General features: G+C 50.1%; 7 protein-coding genes across 7 annotated transcripts; 5 read left to right on the forward strand and 2 right to left on the reverse strand.

Annotated features, from left to right (window-relative positions):
- Positions 1–260: 260 nt before the first annotated feature.
- Positions 261–1,551, forward strand: BO87DRAFT_390660 (putative protein N-terminal asparagine amidohydrolase; the record flags this gene model as incomplete). Its single annotated transcript, XM_025624942.1, has 2 exons — positions 261–432; positions 512–1,551. 2 exons carry the CDS (start codon positions 261–263, stop codon positions 1,549–1,551), a joined length of 1,212 nt encoding a protein of 403 aa, XP_025475261.1.
- Positions 1,552–2,776: 1,225 nt separating this feature from the next.
- BO87DRAFT_400946 (uncharacterized protein) lies at positions 2,777–4,717 on the forward strand (the record flags this gene model as incomplete). Its single annotated transcript, XM_025625565.1, has 7 exons — positions 2,777–2,859; positions 3,078–3,084; positions 3,170–3,269; positions 4,031–4,147; positions 4,205–4,272; positions 4,303–4,573; positions 4,611–4,717. The coding sequence occupies 7 exons, from the start codon at positions 2,777–2,779 to the stop codon at positions 4,715–4,717; spliced, it is 753 nt and encodes a 250-aa protein (XP_025475262.1).
- Positions 4,718–4,826: 109 nt separating this feature from the next.
- Positions 4,827–6,113, forward strand: BO87DRAFT_171909 (putative HLH DNA binding protein (Penr2)). The gene is made up of 3 exons (XM_025618349.1): positions 4,827–4,930; positions 4,996–5,553; positions 5,611–6,113. The coding sequence occupies exons 2-3, from the start codon at positions 5,022–5,024 to the stop codon at positions 5,961–5,963; spliced, it is 885 nt and encodes a 294-aa protein (XP_025475263.1). The 5' UTR covers positions 4,827–4,930; positions 4,996–5,021; the 3' UTR covers positions 5,964–6,113.
- BO87DRAFT_171874 (uncharacterized protein) lies at positions 6,114–6,528 on the forward strand. Its single transcript, XM_025618348.1, has one exon. It carries the CDS (start codon positions 6,263–6,265, stop codon positions 6,488–6,490), a length of 228 nt encoding a protein of 75 aa, XP_025475264.1. The 5' UTR covers positions 6,114–6,262; the 3' UTR covers positions 6,491–6,528.
- Positions 6,529–7,877: 1,349 nt separating this feature from the next.
- BO87DRAFT_430182 (putative extracellular cellulase CelA/allergen Asp F7-like) lies at positions 7,878–9,476 on the reverse strand (the record flags this gene model as incomplete). Its single annotated transcript, XM_025627534.1, has 2 exons — positions 7,878–8,291; positions 8,358–9,476. The coding sequence occupies 2 exons, from the start codon at positions 9,474–9,476 to the stop codon at positions 7,878–7,880; spliced, it is 1,533 nt and encodes a 510-aa protein (XP_025475265.1).
- Positions 9,477–9,531: 55 nt separating this feature from the next.
- BO87DRAFT_400949 (uncharacterized protein) lies at positions 9,532–10,240 on the forward strand (the record flags this gene model as incomplete). The annotated part of the gene is made up of 4 exons (XM_025625566.1): positions 9,532–9,650; positions 9,747–9,793; positions 9,889–10,074; positions 10,146–10,240. The coding sequence occupies 4 exons, from the start codon at positions 9,532–9,534 to the stop codon at positions 10,238–10,240; spliced, it is 447 nt and encodes a 148-aa protein (XP_025475266.1).
- Positions 10,241–10,584: 344 nt separating this feature from the next.
- Positions 10,585–18,216, reverse strand: BO87DRAFT_400950 (uncharacterized protein; the record flags this gene model as incomplete). The annotated part of the gene is made up of 19 exons (XM_025625567.1): positions 10,585–11,568; positions 11,627–11,734; positions 11,822–11,967; positions 12,023–12,158; positions 12,212–12,652; positions 12,702–12,818; positions 12,880–13,868; positions 13,919–14,092; positions 14,183–14,598; positions 15,879–16,041; positions 16,127–16,171; positions 16,221–16,305; positions 16,370–17,204; positions 17,253–17,298; positions 17,354–17,575; positions 17,633–17,694; positions 17,748–17,913; positions 18,014–18,073; positions 18,141–18,216. The coding sequence occupies 19 exons, from the start codon at positions 18,214–18,216 to the stop codon at positions 10,585–10,587; spliced, it is 5,271 nt and encodes a 1,756-aa protein (XP_025475267.1).
- Positions 18,217–18,699: the final 483 nt, after the last annotated feature.

The raw sequence follows: 18,699 nt of genomic DNA on the forward strand, positions 1-18,699 counted from the left end.
TTTATTTCTAATCACCCCGTCTCTTTCCAAGCCAAAACGGGTGGGAAGTTCTGTGCATCGCTCGTTTGTACCTCGCAGTCAAAGTGTTCGCACCCATCCATGTCGGACCCTTCCAACGCAGCTTCCGTCTCCTGCATTTGATGCGGCCTCCGCTCGCCATCTGCAATACCGGTATTACTTTGCGCGTTACAAGCAGCTGTGGCCCAGCTCAAATCTATCGTCCTTCATTTCTGCGTTTGTACCATCAACGGTGTCAAGGAATGAAAGTAGCAACGCTGCAGTTTGCCCCTCGTTTGGGCGATGTCGATGGCAACATCAAAAGAGCCAATGAACTGCTCAAGGACGGGAAGGTAGTGCGGGGCGTTGGAATTGGGGTTGGACTTGATCTCCTGAAGCCGGATGTTTTGATTTTGCCCGAGTTGGCCTTGACGGGTAAGTGTTACTCTGTCCTCCCCACGGGTGTCACACGACGCATGAGCTTCGGGATGTTTGTACTCGGTGGCTTGTTCAGTGCGTCTTAGCCTGGAGCTCTTACCTCTACCGACACCCTTTTGGATTCCTTTCGCCCCCGGAATTTTCTACGCAGCACGGTCATTAATTCGACCAGGATACAACTTTCCCTCGTTGGAGGCTATAAGACCCTTCCTTGAGCCCGTTGGACAAGGTCCTTCAGCGCAGTGGGCTCGAGAAACGGCCAAACGCTTACAGTGCAAAGTCTGTGTGGGCTATCCGGAGATTTACACAGAAAATAGTGCCCAACAGGCTGATTCAACTAACCCCACGGAGACTTGCTACAACTCCCTGCTGGTGGTGGACGAAACTGGTGACATCGTCCTAAACTACCGTAAATCGTTTCTATACTACACGGATGAGACGTGGGCGGCAGAGGGCAACCCGCAGCAAGGCTTCCATCAGCTCTCTTTCCGAAACTCAAATCAAAGCTCGGTGGAGTCCCAGATAGCTACCTCTTTCGGCATCTGTATGGACATCAACCCATATCGATTCGAGGCTCCCTTTACTGCCTGGGAGTTTGCCAATCGGGTCCTGGATACGAAGTCTGAGCTGGTCATTCTTTCTATGGCTTGGTTGACCTTGTTGGAGCGGGACGAGCTCGACTCGCTTGCTGATGAGCCGGACTTGGACACGTTCAACTACTGGATCCAGCGATTTATGCCGCTTATCAGGAAGAAGATGGGCCATGAAACCAACTTCGATAGCGATGATGCTAATCGCGGAAAGAAGATCATCATTGTGTTTGCAAATAGAGCCGGAGAAGAACCGGGTGCCGAAGGGACGAACCCAGCTCGGTATGCGGGCACGAGTGCTATCGTAGCAATCACACAGAAACCACCATCCCGTACATCAGGTAAGAAATCTTCTTCTAAAGAAGGAGACCCTGGTGACGATACGGATGCCGCTGAGACAGATGCACCGTCATTTGATACGAAAATCCTGTGTTGGGATATGATGGGTGCGACGACGGAAGGTATTTGTTTTGCCGACACTACGGCAGACCCCAGCATGGTGTTTGGATTGGTCAAAGCTTCATAATGACATTCCAACTACAGATGAGGCTAAAGCCACCTCGTAATTGGTGGGTTGCAGCCTGGAGTGGTGCCCTGCCTATCAATTCTATTTCAGATGGCGTCACTTGAGTCGGCGTTCGTAAATCAAATAGATCGTATACTGGGGTTGCTTTGGACGTGGACAAAAACTGAATAGGAGTCGCAATGCATGTCCAAGGATCTATTGTCTGGCACGATAGGAAGTCGTGTATACGCCCTTTCCCCTGCTGTGTAGGAAGCTTATCAGGGCACCAGTCTCTCGCACACTTGTTCTGTTCCATGCGCTTTGGGCTCCCCACCCTGTCCTTTGACCTAGTGGGCTTCTTATCGGAGAGCGAAGTGCATATCGTCAACCGACCGACCGACAGACGGGCAGGTTCCAAAGTCCCGAGTTGCCACAGTGAGCCATGATCTATCATGTGAGGCACTTTCTGGCCCCAGTCAGACTCGACCATCATTCATGTGACAGGCGATGGCAACTCGTCATTGTCACTTGGCTGTTTATTCGCATTGGAGCGACCAAGGCGAATCTAGACTCATTTCTGCTCTCCGGAGAATACCCGCCTCCTACACAGTAAATGTATACTATTCTCCAAGGTCGATTGCGGCAAGAACCCCGGATGATCAGAGGGCTCCGGACAATGATCGCTACAGCAAGCTAAAGTACCTAAGGGTAGAGTATCCACTCCAACATCTTATCTCATGACCAACTGATCAGCGACGTCGCCTGTCAGATGGACTCCTACTTCCTCAGAGTCAACTGCTGAACCTTGGAAGGAGGCTTTTTCTCTCTTCCTGTCGGGTACCCCCCCGTTTCTGCATGCAACCCTTGACGCGCATCCCTAGGCAAGGAAAGGTAGCATATTTCGGAGGATGTGCGGCCATCTTAGTGAGGAGAAGGCTAGTAGAGATCGCGACGAGGGATCTGATAGGTTGCATTGCGCACACATGTGACGGTTGGAGTTAGCGGACAGCCTTGGAAAGATTGAGAATTGACCCGGGTTGGTTCGAAAGAAAACAGAGTTGCTGCGCAATGGGGCAGGGCATGGAGGCCCATCGTGGCTTGATCATGCCAAATGGAGGGTGGATTGCGGGCCTCCCTACCACCAGTACTTTTGTAGACTGACGATTGGAAGTCACTGATAGTATCTATGACCCGTTCGCAGAAAACAGGGGGCACAAAGGCAGGTGGACGACAGGACAGTCAGATCATGACGACATACATAGAAAGTTCAGACTGCAAAAGAGATCGGCAGCTAAGGGGAGGGGGGATCAGAGACAAGCCACCACCATAGTGACTCTTTGAGACTTTGGTGCTGACTCGACTTGAAATAACTCGTTAGTACTCCATAGATAGTCACTAGTTGTAACTAAGTACTGTCCAGTAACTGGTTGCTACTTGGAAGGGACGGGCCGACCGGGATGAGCAGGCACCCTCCACGGCGCAGCGACGTTCCCACTCCAATAATGGACTTCTGCAGGAATAACAGGATATTCCTCCCATTCGATCAGTGCTACTGTATGTTCTTGAATAGACCGATCGCAGGACACTAGAGAAGTCAGAAAGGACACCAATCAGTCCCCTTTTCCCCTTTCGAGCCAAGAGGGCTGCCGGGTTCCACGTGATTCCGGGTGAACCCCTCCTCCGACCACCGGGACAGAGGAGGCCTGCCGACCAATCAGAATTGGTGATTGAGGAGTTGGGTGAGGAGGGGGCACGGGATGGCAGCACCTGACAATTTTGTGATGGAGAAGGAGGGAATGAGGAAGAGGAAAACCGGTTGGAACGGAGGTGAAGGGGTGGGGGGGTTGAGGGAAGGGAAAATAGGAAGATGATAATGTGCCAGGGCAAAATAATAAAAAAAAAAAAAAAAAAAAAAAAAAAAAAAAAAAAAAAAGACAAAAAACTCAATGAGAATGATGTTTACAGAAAATGGTTGGTATTGGTGGTGGTATGATTCCGGGCTGGCCTCACTTGAAAAAGAGAGACTGCTTACTTACTACTAGTAAGTTTAGTAGGTTTCTACTTTACTGTAAGTTGATTCTCAGAATAACCCTCCTCCCCTTCTCTTTTATTGTCTGTTTTGGATAAGGTACTACAGTAGCCCTGGTTTTGGAGGTAGAAGTTGAGTTACTTACTATATACATTGCAGCAAGTACCACGGGAGTATAACATTAACCAACTGGTTAGTTAGTTAGTTACTATCAATACTCCGTGACTTTTGACTTTTGAGGAGGGTGGGGTCAGGTGATCGGCCTGGCGTTACATACTACTCACATTATCCTTTACTTTACACCTCGGGTCCATCTGGGTCACCGTAGCGGGCGGTTCTCCTCTCTTTGATTCTCGTCCTTCGTCCCTCGCCACGTGAGCAGTCCCTCTCTACTCGACTCTCTCTCTACTCCTCCATGTATCCCTTTTTTCCATTGTAAAATCCGCCACAACTTTTTGCTTGTTTTCAAAGCCGATCCGTCCGCTGTCTTTGATGTGGATGCTTCGATCCCGACCATTTCTTCCGTGAACAAATTTCGTTCTCCAGCTTCTGCGATCGAACCGGTGTCTTCCCTCTTGTTGTTTGCCCGTGGCAGGTGACTTGCTGTCAGGTGATAGATAGACCATCCCAAGGTAATCAATCCAGCTCTCCCTCTCCTTCCCTTCGCTCGCGCTGTGCCCCTCTATTCTCTTTCGCCTCTTGTCTGGTCCGCGGTTCTTCCACGGCCATCAGCATCGCCATAGCATTATGGCTTCTGCTTTGGCAAACCCCCTTGTCCTCTCCTTCTCCGAAATGGCCCGGTCGGGCGATGGCCGAGGATGATGATGCTGTTTTTTCCCGCTTCCATCGGTCGCAAAGACGTCTTTGCGACGCGTCGCCGATCTAGCTCCCATCTCAGGGACTTGCTCTTCATCTCCTCATGTGCCCGTGCTACTGCCTTCACTTCAGTGTCATCTCTCGTTTGTAGTTGTATCTCTGCTGGTGGTCGCGCCGTTCATCTTGTGTTCGGTGCTTGTTGGTGCTTGCTTGGATGCGGAGGTGGGCGCGTCAGCAAACGCGTTACTAGCTCACAACCCGTTCAGTTCTGGCTCACCTGTGCACCCCAGCAACTGTAGCCCTTCACTGGGACTATCCAATGGCTCCACCGCAATTCAATGAATGCTACCATTTTTCCCCCTTGCAATAGTGTTGCTTTGTTCATCCACCGGATCATTTCCTACACCATCTTGAACCGTACTGACCGTGCAAAAGCAACTTGGTTACTAACGGAACTTCTAGAGTTAACGGGAATCGCCTAATCTCTCCGATTAGGCCTCTAGAGCTGGAGCGAAACTCCGGTAACTTCACTGAATCCCTATCGTTAGCAGGTAAGTGCGCTTCGAAGGTGGTGGCTGGCTCCCTAAATGACGCGCCGTGATACTAACTGTTACGCACAGGGCAGTCATATCATACATACCTAACGATGTCTGATCCGTCGTTGGGTGCTACCGATGGTAGTGTTACGGCCAAGCGAAAGCGCGACAGTACCGATAGCACCGGTCCAGATGCCCAGCGTCTGAATCGATCTTCCAATGGGAGCAACGGCAGCATTCCCGCCCCAGATACTCAGCCGAACTTCGCCCATAGCTCTCTTGGATCCTATGACACGCATCTTCCAAGTGCTACGACAGAACTCAACATCGACCAGCAAATCCTGCAACATGTTGGTCCCCAAAACGGTATCTCGGATGATAACGCCCTCACTGCTAAGGCGGCACTCGCCGCCCACACCCCTCAGAACAAATACCCGCCTCCCCCTGATGCGACCTTTGACAACAATCTCGCCCATGGCTTGACGTTTGGAGACGATATGGGCCAGGCTATCGGCTCCGCACATGGTCACAATTCTACTGCTGCCGCCGTCTACGCTGCTCGCGAAGCTCAGAGCATGAATCAGAAGCCTTCTGTAGGTTCTCCTGAATGGCATCAGATTCGGAAAAACAATCACAAAGAAGGTACAGCAATTTCCCCCCTCTCCACTTTTCAAAGTGCATCCACTAATGAAGACTTAGTGGAGCGGCGACGCCGTGAGGCGATCAATGAGGGCATCAATCAGATCGCTCGCCTTGTCCCCAACTGTGACAAGAACAAGGGTGCCATTCTGCAACGCGCAATCGAATATATATGCCAACTACACGAAGAAAAGAAAGCCATGAGTGAACGTTGGGATCAGAACAATATGACCACGAGCCATGCAATCAACGAAATCAGCTCGCAGAACTCCAAACTGAAGATCGAAGTCAACCGTCGCGGTGACATTGCGCTGAAGTGGCTGCAGCGCTGCCGCGACGCAGGTCTCGATTTCGAAGACTACGAAGACTCGAAGGAGCTGGAGCCCCTTGACATTGACCAAGGCCAGGTTTAATCTCGACTAACGTGCATTACTGTGCGTACAGAGAATGTAGTGTGAGAATCACTGCATTATCTCGTTTCTTTATATTCACATGTGCTACGACTTGTTTACCTTGGGAGGCATGAGACAGCACCGATCTTGTCGCTTGCTATCCTCTTCCTTTTCCCTTTTTAACACTTTATCCTAACAGCTTCTCCCCTTTCATTGAACAGACCTTGCCTGATCTCTCCCTGTTTCCATTTTTTTTTTTCATGTCAGTTATTTGCAAGGTACAGTCTTACGATGTCCGGTTTTTGTTGTGAGGGAGAACGATGTGGTTCTCCAATCTTTATTTTAATTGCCTAGCCTGGGGTGGGTATCCTGTTTCTATTTCCCCCGTATCTGCTTTTACCCCTGCTGTGATTCTTTTCTGTATGCTATTCTTAAGGATGGGACGGCGAAACTATGGCTGGGAGTGGATGATCCGATGGCCATGTAGCCTAGGACACCACGGCGTGTTATCGGAATGCAAGCTCATTTCAAGTCTGATCTCGGTATGATTCTAGTAATGATTTTGTGAACAGAGCAGATATCGGACGAGTAATCAAACATAAGCGTGGTTTGTCCTGCCTGCACTAGAACCAATAGAGTAGTAGCTTACATGCAGCACATACATAGCCGATCACTCTAGGACTTACAGTATTGGTGTCTCTTTTCCCTTGTTTCATTATTCTACTCATAGATACACAATCAAATCCGAAACCATGCCCCAAACCATTCACACCACACTCCATTTTCTTTTCACTCTTCGACTTCATCCCCTTCCCCATAGCATTACCATCAACCACATGAGCAGTAAATACCAATGCCCAGCCCAATTCAACTAGTAATACATAGGTGATACCACCACCATTAGCTAGCTGCTAGCTACTACTAGTATCTAGTACTCATAATGTCCGAGCCTCCATTCTCATTCCCATACACAAGTAGTAGTAGTAGTAGTAGTAGTACTACTGTAGGAAGAATGATCCCCTAACAGTCTTACCCCCGATCACACGACATCTGAGTAAGTGTCACATTTATTCATCCAAATCGCATCGCTTACTAGCCGCAGGTTCCCATCCAAACACTTGTAATTTGCCCCGCCGTTGAATCAATCCATCACGTGCATTTACCTACATCCTCATGCAAAACGTAGTGTGTGTGTGTGTGTGCAAGTTTGGCTGAGATCAAAAAGGATAATAGTCCGGCTTTTCCTTTTCTTATCTTTATTCCTTTTTGTTGATGGGTTGTTATGATTAGCTAGGTAGGTAGTAAGTAGTAGATCGAATTCAAATAGTAGTGGGCTTGTAGCCTGATAGGCTGAGAGTGGGGGTTGGCTGGCTGCTTGGTTATTTTAACTTGGATGTTTGTATTTCTTTCTGCGTGATGGAGGAAGGGGATGACCTTGGCTAGTTTTCTTTTTTCCGATTCCGCGGGAGTAGATAGACATAGTTACTGGTTTGAGAAAGGGGATATAGTAGTGGGACTGGGTAACTATGTAGTGTGATTTGTGGTTTGGAGATATGTTGTGCAGTGAGTTGTATTAAGTAGGGTCGTAGATGATAGTGTGATTTGTTTATTTGATAGTGTAGTATAGTTAAGTAGACGTGGCTAGAGAGGGGGAAGTTATGTCTAGGTGGTGCGGATGTGGCGTGAACGGTGTCATTCTTAGACATAAGTAGTAATAGTGGTAACCTGACGAGGTTCTCGAAAGAATAAAATGTATATACAGGAAGTTTATAAGATTTGTGAAAAGAAGCCCCCAAACAAAGCGCTAATACACCAAAGAAGCAGAAGCATGACCAAACCCGGCACACACACTTCTAGAGAATTAAAATTTTAAGAAGAGTACAACAACATATCCCGTCATCGCAAACACCCAGTCAGTCGGGTCAAATCACCAATTTACTCAAAGTTGGAGGAAGCAGTGACAGACGAGCCAGACGAGACGCTGACGTTCTTGATGGTGATCTGAGAACCACCCTCGGCAGTGACACGGACATCGACGGTGTCGGTACCGAAACCGCTCTGGTTCTCGAAGTAGTTGTATGAGGAACGGGTGGTGGATTGCCAGGTGCTACCGCTGTCGGTGCTGACCTCGAGCTTGGTGACGGGCAGGTTGGAGTTGACGACCTGCATGGCGAACCAGTAGGCGGAGGTGCCGCTCTTGTTGACCAGTTCGATCGGGGAGGTGATACCACAGGCAACGTATTCCCAGTCGATGCTGATAACGCCCTTGGAGATGTCGGCCAGCTCGGAGAAGGCGCTCTCGAAGAGATCGAGGTGGTTGGAATCGCATTCGGGACATTCGTCGACAACCTTGGAGTTTGTTAGAGACAGGAACGAAAGCACGTATAGAAGCAGTGCTTAGGAGATGAGACTTACCATGGCCTTGATCTTGGTACCGCTAGGGCCAGTGACCTCGACACAAGCACCGCATTCCGCTGCGTTATCCCAGCGTTGGGAGGAGAGTGCCGTGCCGAAGAGGCCAGAGGGGATAGTGTAGTCGGTGAACGAGCAGGTTCCACCCGAGACGTTACCGCCGTAGAAAGTTGCTTCACCCGAGTACTCGGAACTCAGGGCACTGCTAGAGGTGGAAGAGCTAGAGCTGGAGGCAGACGATGTCGCGGCGCTAGCAGCGGTTGAGCTAGAAGAAGTAGACTTGGATTCGACGGTAGTGGCTGCGGCCTGGGTAGCAGCAGCTTCGGTAGTGGCAGCCTCAGTGGTAGCGGCCTCAGAGGTAGACTGAACAACAGCTTCGGTAGTAGCAGCAGCCTGAGTAGTAGCAGCTTCGGTGGTAGCGGCAGCAGCAGCCTGGCTAGTGACAGCCTCGGTGGTAGCGGCTTCAGGGGTAGGCTGGGCAGCAGCTTCGGTGGTCGCGACAGCTTCAGTAGTTGCAACCTCAGTGGTAACAGCCTCAGAGGTAGGCTCAGCGGCTGCAGTAGTTGCGGCGGCATTAACGGCAGCATTGGTCGTCACCTCAACGACCGAGGAAGAGGAAGAGGTAGCCTCCACAGCAGCGCTAGTCTCAGCAGCAGGGGAAGCTTCGGCAACGGAGGTGGTGGCAACTGGTGCAACGCTCTCGACCGCGGAGCTCGTGGTGGCGACCGCAGGGGTTGCAGTCACGACCTCGGTCACGATGACGGTCGAAGACGAGTGCAAAGTAGTAACCTGATCAACCGAAGTAGAGCTTGACTCGACAGCAGGGGTCGAGGTTGGCTCGACGGATGCAGTTGAAGTGGGCTGGAGCGTAATCGTCTTGTAGTAGACGCTCTGAGTGTAGCCAACGGGACATTGGCCTTCACCTACACTGGCGAGCGTAGAGGTTGGCACGGTTGGCGCAGTAGAGGAGGGCTGGAGAGTGATAGTCTTGTAGTAGACGCTCTGGGTGTAGCCTTGAGGGCATTGACCCTCAGCTTCACGGTTCAGCAATGGGTTGGCAGAGACCGTCGCAACGGCACTCAGGGCAGTAAAGCCCAAAGAGGCGAGGCGTTGATACTTCATGTTTGGAAGATGGAGAAAAGTGTCTCAGACAAGGTGCCAAGAAATGAAATAAAGAATGGATGTCTTTCTCTCTTTGCCGGCCAAGAGATGGCGTGGAATCACAGTAAAGACAGGACGTGTAGTCAACACAATAATGGTCAGTAAGAATGAATGGACAGGATTTCAAATCCCAGGGTGTAGAATCTGCTGTTCCAGACAGAATGGCAAAGGAGCGACAAAGAGAGAAGAAGCTGAGAAAAGAAGGAACTTCGCAGAATAATAAGAGGCGAGGGAAGGAGAACGAGCGTTTGGGGGCGTCTGGCCCCAGAGCCAGGATAGTGTGATCCATCAGCAACCATCAATCTAAGGAAATGAACAGTCGTAAAGATTTTCCCTGGTTAGCGCCTTAACTTTAATGACACATAAGCCCGAGGGAAGGCAGCAGCGATTTCGTTCGCGCACCGCGAAATGAGATCGCAATGTGAAACGCCGGGCGTGGATCACCACATTGACAGACCAGGGAATTGGAGCAGAACTGATGGAGAAGCGCCGCCGCTGGGTCTTCCCTTTGCTCCGCACGTCTTAGATGTTGGCCAACATCAATGGCTTCTGATATTGAGTAATTAAACTACACGGGCCCGACCCACTGCTCGGAAATCACCTAACGGCCAGAGAAAATTGCCCGGCTAGTAAGCAGTCGGGGGCGATTGTCTCCCCTGCACCAAGCCGCCAATAGCCTGACCGAGAGCTCCAGGGGTGTTCAAGCCGGACTCACCTTTGGCTAGCCAGGTTTAGTCCAGGGTAAACAAAGGGAGTGGAAAATATGGGCTGATGGCGGCAAAAAGAACCATCAACCAACGGAGGGCTAGCAATGAACGGGGGATCCATCCGCTCCGCGGCATCCCGCAGTGGGTCGGGTCTCTGGAGCCGGGAGTTCGTTCACCAAAAAATCTCAATAACAATCTTTATCAAAAATATCTTAATCTCCGTTGGTACTGTTGAGAGTGTTATCTAGCTTTCTAATCAGGTAGGGTCTTCAATCGGATGACCACAAGCGTCCAGGCATGGCCTCCATTGCGGGCTGTGGCTCCAGCACAGTCCTGGTTTGAAGCCGCATATAATCTATCCGTCACTTGGAATCCCACATTACCTCGTTTAACCTTAAGAGCGCATCGGCGCTGGCTTTCTTTGCTGCCATGAACTCCTCCCGATTCTCTGCACCTCGGGGCCCTAGTAGAATGTCTGAGAAGCAAAGGTCAATGAGGACCTTGAGTTCGTCGTACGTGAACGGTTCGCCATTACCAGCGGCCAGCGCTTGGTCTCCGTGGGTTGCGAACGATTCCTTCTCATCCTTTGCGTAGTCTAAGGCTTTCTCCGCACCTTCCAGGAACCAATCGAGGAATTTAGCGCTACGAGGCAAAGCAACCACCTCGGTGTGCTCACTGTTCTGCTGTGAGTTAGGACTGTCATCTTTCCGTCCATCATCTGTTGGGTCTATGATGATGTTCTTCAGATTCTGCTGCAGCACTAGCACGTCTAGCTGCAGTCGGAGCGCGCCATTTTCGTTCATAGCCCCAATATGATAGGTGTTCGCGACTAAAGTACGGTCGATGAATCGAGCAAGCCCAGACGTGATGAACCATCGCTCAGGTGGTCCTAGGTAAGATGAGATGTTGGTGTCAAACGCGATCAAGTCATTGTTCAGCTCAAGCACTGTAGGAGACGCAGCAGTTGGTTGGTTTGAGAGAATGTGCCACCAATTGGCGAGCGAGCTTGGAGAAGGAGTAGCGGGTTCCGAGCTTCGTGTGTTCCGGGGCTTGGGGCCTTCCATTGTCCGCTTCAGCATATGGATGATGCCGCAACGGATGTCGACATGCAGGGCGAAGAGAGCAGTGCATGCAAGATCGCGGAGAGACTGAAGAGTAGTATCGAACACAGTCGCTGTCTCTTGGTTCAAAGGAAGATAAACTGGTTGATTGATGCCCTCGCACTTCTGTTTCATGGCACCAATCAGAGTCCAGCGGCGATTGGCTGGTCGGGACTCAGCCTGTCGCGAGTCGGAGGCTGGTTGTGTGATTTGACGTAACTGAGCAAGATGGCTTGCGAACCATTGCTGTACTAATTAGCTTTTGTGATTGAAAAAAAGCTGGACTTGGATTGTCTCAACTAACCATGCTGTTGAAAAGAAGCGACAAGGATACGACTGTCTTGGGGTCAGATATGATGTCGTATGGCTCCAATGGAACCTCATTCGTCGAATTGATAAGGATGTCGGTTTCCTGATAGTGTCAACTCGAGCTTTCCAAGAAAAAGGCCTACCATAGGCCTTCGATAGGAAGGAATGGCACGGGGACTTTGTTAGCTACCTTGTCTACGAGCTCCCGCTTGTTCTCGGTCACTCCGTTCCATAATTCCGTGATAATGTTATGAACGTCGCCTGACTCCGCATGACGCGCAGCAGCCTTGAGCCGGACTTCTCCATTGTCTCGGGGAGATGTTTTGGTCACGATCGCTGAACGTTGCAAATTAGAAGAATGAAACAAGGATGCTGGCCACGGATGTCTCACCTTTGTACCATCCACAACACTTGTCGTAGTAAGTCACAATTTGCGAAAGGAGTAGCTGTGTGAAAGCTTGATCATGTGGGATGCTGGATAGCATTTTACTGAATTCTCGAATAATCGACATAAATTTGACCGTACCCTGCGCGACCAACTGTTAGCAATATGTAAATAGTTGCCTAGGATTTCAATTACCCTGAAAACCGGTCGGGGAGAGACCCCAGACCAGTGAGGGTCCTCTGTGAAAGCATCCGGCGAGATAAAGCTAAGAGTGCAGAGGTCTGTCACGGTTTCGTCTAGCTGAGGGAGGAACACGTTGACCAAGAAGTCATCTAGGAAAGAAGTCAATGTACTCATGGCAATGTCGGAATCCACGGGTACAATCTCCTTCAGTCGTTGAATAAATGATAGCGAAGGAGGAAGAAGGAGGCTCATGTTGAAGACGCTTGGCTCTATGAGGATCTTATGCCCAGTTCCCGAGTTTCCTTGTCTGGTGTCGGATGCATCGATGACAGCGGCTTTCTGGCTTGATTTGGTGACCAAGCCAGGAACCGAAGACCTGAGAATCTCGTCCAACTCATTTTGCTCGGCTTGTATTTCGGAAGTGTGGTCCGTTTCGGACAATTTGAACATTTTCTATGGCCAGTGAGCAAATGAATAAGCATGTCTTCGTCATAGCACGCACCTTGTTCTTATCCCTCTGCCCTGTATAAAGCTGTCGTTTCGCTTCAGCCTCTTCGTGCCGGGGCCGGAATGATGATTCTCCATCCGTTGCCAGGTAGTCATGCATGAGGGACCGGATCTTGATTATCTAGTGTTAGAAAGACAGACGAAAAGCCCCACAGCAGAGTCCATTCACGCACCTCACTTTGATAAAGCTTCCAAAGTTCCTTGAACCCACCCGCGAGCGCACTTCCCTTTGGTATACCCTCGCGTTCCACTATAGCCGCAATAACATCATGAAGAACACGATGACCTTCAGCAATAGCCTCAAATTTAGCATACAAGGTCCAAAGAAACTCCGATAGCACGTGACCACGTTTTTCGATTATATCCGTCGGCAAACTTGACTTGCTGTCTTGTGAGGCAAAGCCGCGGGTGTTGTTTGGATACCTTGCATCAATCTCGGCGTTGGTTTTATCAACAACGGCAAACAGTTCAACAGGCAGGCGTTGCTCTATCCTATCAACTGCGATGTCCAAATGACCCATCTTGTTCAGCGCTTCGATCAGCAATTGTATGTAGTAGAATGTATCGGCCTCCGGGTTTCGCGAAGCGTCTTCGACCATAGGCGTGGATGCGTCCAACTTCCCAAGAAATGCATAAACGGGTCTCTCCCATGAGCTTGTTCCGGTCCAGCTGGATGGGTGGGCTCCATTTCCTTCACCATCAGCAGCTGGTGGTTTCCAGCGGCCTGAACAGTAGGGAGATTTGAGGTAGAGGTGATCGTGCAGCTCCTCTATCAGAATGTCTGTAAGAGATGCTTCTTGGTTTCCAAAGTAGGCGCGAATATCTGCGAGGGCTCCAATATTCTCGAGTTCAGAGCGACGCAACAGCCGCAAAGCGTTATGCAATACCTCCACAGCCGCAAGGAATCGTTTGTCCGATATTCGTGACTCTAGCCTTTCGGGCAGAGATTGAATCTCTTGTATCTGGCTGAATAATTGAATAATGTCGTCATATTTCTGTGACGACGTAGCTAACCCCTTTAGTTCGGGCTTAGTCGACAGCAATCCGGATTTTGCCTCTTCCAGCGAGATCTTCAATGTGCGGACTCGGCTTTGTGAGCTCTGTATGCTTGACTGGATCTTATGATAAGTACCAATGGAACTATTGAAGCCCTGGTGATGTTCTGGATACTTCAGCATCGTGTGAAGGCAGGTGAGGGGTTTGGCGGCTTACCATTGACAACGGACTTCAATGTCCTCTGGATTTTATCATTAATTCTTATGAAATCCGGCTCGCGATCGGCTTTTCCCAAGGTACTGGTATCCATCAGCTGCAAAGCGACTTGCACAGGCACACAGTTTTCGGAGGCCACAAAGTCCCATTCTCGTTGAACCATTTGCAGTACGTCTGTGACGGGAGCCAGTAGTGTTAGCATGCTTCTGCTCAATCAAACCTCCCCTGGCAAAAACTAAGAGAAAGAAGAGGTACAATCCGAACCTTCGATGGCCTGGGGACCTGCCGCATGACCGGGAACATTCTCGCCGCTGCTATTATTTCCTAACCAGCTATTATCTCCGCGAGGGCGACCATCTCGAGAACCGAGTGCCCTCCTATTAGCCTCTCCGTCCCTTGTGCGCGATCGCGACGATGAGTGATCACCATCTCTTTCCCGTCTTTCCCGTCGTCGCTCGGGTGACTGTCCCGGTGACAAGGAAGATGATGAAGGCTCTGGATAGAAGCCACCGTATCCACCTGGGCGACGCTCTCTCTCCGCACTGCCTCCTCCGTAGCCGTTCATCCCAAGGCTGCTACTGCTTCCGCCGTATCCACCATCACCGCGGTCATAGCGGCTGGTATCGGAATATCCGTATCCGTTTGCGTAAGGGTTACTGCCACTCATACCAGAGAATTGTCTTCGTCGGAGACTAATTCGTGGGGAAGCTGATAACTGGGAGTTGAGGCTTTGCTGGCGAAGCGAAGGTAACGGGCTGTTTCGAAACCCTAGGTGAAGTTATAATCATGTAATGTTGTTGCCGCAATGATTCAAGCTAGAAACGATACTAGCATGATCGCCTGGGTTGAATTCAAAGTTAGAGAGGAAACGACGCCAGTTCCAACTGCGGAGGGGGGAAACAATAAAATGAACGTTAGGTCGGGGATGCTATGCGGAGAAGGTGTCAGCTTGTAGATAGGAGCGGCAGTTTGGGGTTGGCGGTCTTAACCTTTACCGCCTTGCTTGTTCTATGGTATACTCCGCACTAAGCAAGCCCGACAAGATTACAGAAACTATGAATCTTTCTATATTCGTTTTGTCTCATAAGTATGTAGGTAATGATTTTGAAGCAAAGGGACCATGTATACTTTGCCTAATGCACGTCATACAATTGAGCACGTGTTACCCAAAGTCCTCTCAACGCGCATCCGCCTGGTCATGGTTACTACAGTCCATCCGAGCCATATGTTCTTGTTAATCCATACCGTACTTCATCTTCTTCTTCTTAACTTCGGGGTATCACAAAATCTTTTCTCTTATGGAGAGCAATTCAGGTAGCTAATGCCCAAGTATCTATGTACGTGCTGGATGTATCTACCTCGCATGGCAGCAGTACAGCCACTTACAGTGATTGGCTTGTTAGCGGGCGCTAATGTCCCTCGACATCATGGAGGTTTGTGACCCACCTTTATGGGAAAGCATTCATCTTATCTCGATAAAGCGAACGTGTTATCTCCTGGGACTTTGCGTAGTTGACTGGGGAAGAGATCCAGTCGGTCTTTATACGAAAAGTCATCCCTCTCTCATAGATTGCCAGTCGGAGTTTACAAGGCATTAGGCAACGAATAATCAAGAATGCTGCAGGCGATCATGACATGGGCTCCATGCCATGAAGCCTTAATACTTCCCTCATGAGGTTTTCTTCGGACTTGGTAATTTCTAAGACAAAACGGGCTCGCCCAACGGTTTAGATACATGATTATGTATGCTTGTTCTCCAACGCATCTATCAAGCCTAGTAGCGGAAGAGAGACGAGAGCATATGTATTACCAACAGCATAAGACGCCCTTCAATCTTCGTGCTGGTCGCTGTTTCTCACGGTATGTCGAACCAGTCTATTTGGATATAGGCTGGGTCTCGCGCTGGAGCCAACTGCGTGTGTAGTCGTCGTTTTCGAAGAAGCTGTGAGTCTTCTCCCACACCTCTGCATGATAGTCATTGACCCATTTGATCTCATGCTCACTGAGAAGGGATGCATTAATCAAATTGCGGCCCAGTGGAGCCATGGTGACGTGCTCGAATCCCAGCCATGGCTTTTCACCGAACTTATGAGTCGTTTGCACTTCACGCGCCATGATAACATCTGAATATGGCATTAGTCAAAGCCAATCATTGTAGAACAGTCGCGAATGAGGTGGGGGTTTGCTTTGGAGAAATGAGAAACGTACTCTCAATACGGATGCCGAATTTTCCGTCCTCATAGAATCCGGGTTCTGGTGCTGTTAGCAAGCGGCCTTGTATCTGTATCCCAACTATCCTTACCGTCAGAAATAACGTTGCCCGCGGCGATGGGAACCTCAGTATACTGGACACGAGTGCCGATACCCATGGGTCCCTCGTGCACATTCTGTCGATACTGTTAGCTAAATGGTGACAGGCATAAGCGGGGAGCTCTGTTTTGTAGTGCTGACCAGATAAGAGCCGATTCCGTGGCCTGTTCCGTGGAGGTAGTCGAGGCCTTCCTTCCACAGGAATTGTCTAGCGAGAGCATCAAGCGCAAATCCACTAGTACCCTTGGGGAAGACAGCAGTGTCGATAGAAATGAGACCTTTGAGCACCAGTGTGAAAGCTTTCTTTTCCAGTTCGGTGGGTTTTCCGAAATGGAACGTCCGGGTTACATCAGTGGTGCCATCCAGATACTGGGCACCGGAATCGCAAAGGTAAATGGCTGTTGGGTCGATAGTGGAACAACTTCCTTTCTCTGGCTTATAATGGATAACTGCTCCATTCGGGCCTGTGGAGGAGATAGTATCGAAGGACAAGCCAGCATACAGATCATGCTTGGACCTGATCTGTTCCAGCTTGTCTGCCGCATCAACTTCATCCAAGGTAGTTTTCTTGTTGATCAACTCGTTCTCGAGCCAAGCGAAATATTCGATCAAGGCCGCACCATCACGAACGTGGCAAGCGCGCATTCCCGCGAGTTCCACATCATTCTTAACGGCTTTGGCATCAGCAATAGGGCTACGGACCTCCTCAACCTGCTCTTCACCTCCCAGGCTAAGGCTGAGAGCCCAAGAAGCCTTGTTTGACAGCAGGAACTTGGGGGCCGCTCCCGTCGCATCTTGCTTTCGCGCCTCGCTAAGCGCTTTGGCATCTGCGAAGATAGAGTCATACGGCTTGATGACGACATCCTGGCCTAGATGAGCTTTCACTTCCGGTGTTAACTTGTCCTCGTCAACGTAGAGATCGACGGTAGTAGGGGTTATAAGGGCGTATGAAAAGAACACTGGGTTGTATGGAATACTGAAACAATTAGCACGAACCAAAGGAACTCTAGAGCCAAGCACTTACTCGGTGCCTCTCAGGTTGAACAGCCACGCGATCTCATCAAGCATCGCTATTGTATTTGTTAGCCGCAACACAATGCAGGTTTGGAAAGCGACATAGCATACAGATAACAATCCCAGCCGCTTTCTTGTTTTCCAACTCCTTGCGCAGGTCGCCGATTTTCTCCTGGAAGCTCTTGCCCGCATACTGCGCAGGGTGCACTCTCACCACTTCCCTTGGAGGGGCCGGTCGGTCTTTACCCCAAACCAAGTCAACCAGGTTCTGCTCGACGCCCACGAGTGATGAGCCATTCTTCTTGAGGGTTTCCGAGAGACTACGGGCGCCCGCTACAAGGTCTTAGCGTTTGGATCGATTTTCGCCATAAGGTCCGTGACATTGCTTACCAGGTGTAACCAGAGCTGGATCGACTCCAACGACCTTTCCTCCCTCGGCTTGTTCTGTAGTCCTATACCCAATTCAGTTTGCGATCCTATGTGTCTGATGGTTGGTTTCCAATACCATTCCTGCCATGTCGGGAATCCCTCAACGCCTCGCTTCAGAAGCGCCCAATTGCTGTCCAGCTGCTTCGAAGCCTGGTTGAAGTAGCGGCCATCTGTCGATAGTGCCGCCTTGGTCATGGAAACAATAGCAGTTCCTGCCGATCCGGAGAAACCCGAGATGAATTCTATCGGAAGAAAGCAAAACGTAAGTTACATGGCGAGGGAGACAAGGCGCAAATGCGAATAATATCCGAATTAGGAAACTGCGGAAGGCGGGATTCTAACCTCGGCGGCCGTCACATGGAGCAATGTATTCGGACTGATGACTGTCTTCCGAAGGAACGACTTTGGCTTCAGTGAGTATATGATTTCCAACGAGAAGGACAGTGAACAGGGTTCATTGATGCCATACTGTAAACGTCCACCTTACGCTCCTGCATCAACTGCCTTAACCTGGCCAGGCGTTCTGACGTGTCCACAGTCTCCATATCGATGATGAAGCGCGGGGCGGAGCTGGAGAAGAGCCTTGAACGGGGTAGGGGTAACTTGCGAGCCGATTGGAAAGCTGAAGTCCAAGCAAGGCGAATTGGAGGGTGAGAAAAGAGCATCGACTGGCAAGGATGTGCAAGAAGAAGCTGCAGGTTTCCGAGCAGAAGGTGGCCTTGGATCCAAAGACTCCAAGAACACAGCTCTCAAGGTTGCACGGAGCAAGCAAGGGCCAAGGTAGAGGGGGACGGAGGAGAGGGGGGGGGGGGAAGGCGGAGGAAAGGTGGGGAGGGGCACCAAGCTAGTTATAGCTGGAATTTCCAACAGGAAGGTCGTGTGCGCAAGTAAAATTGAAGCTGGAAAAGATTTGACGTGGAGAAAGCGACGACTTAGAAGAACGATAAGCACAATAGCAGTACAAAGTAGACTAGCAGCAGCAGTAGCCGAGCATTGAGACGTGGGAGAAACGCGGAAGTGGGTATTTC

The sequence above is a fragment of the Aspergillus neoniger genome, assembly GCF_003184625.1.
Source record: "Aspergillus neoniger CBS 115656 unplaced genomic scaffold BO87scaffold_43, whole genome shotgun sequence".
Lineage (NCBI taxonomy): Eukaryota > Fungi > Ascomycota > Eurotiomycetes > Eurotiales > Aspergillaceae > Aspergillus > Aspergillus neoniger.

What these genes read in the sequence shown, in the direction of transcription:
- BO87DRAFT_171909 (XM_025618349.1), top strand. Translation starts at nt 5,022, where the DNA reads ATGTCTGATCCGTCGTTGGGTGCTACCGATGGTAGTGTTACGGCCAAG. An exon ending in GAAAAACAATCACAAAGAAG is followed by an intron (nt 5,554 to 5,610) that starts GTACAGCAATTT and finishes ATGAAGACTTAG; the next exon opens with TGGAGCGGCGACGCCGTGAG.
- BO87DRAFT_171874 (XM_025618348.1), top strand. Translation starts at nt 6,263, where the DNA reads ATGTGGTTCTCCAATCTTTATTTTAATTGCCTAGCCTGGGGTGGGTAT.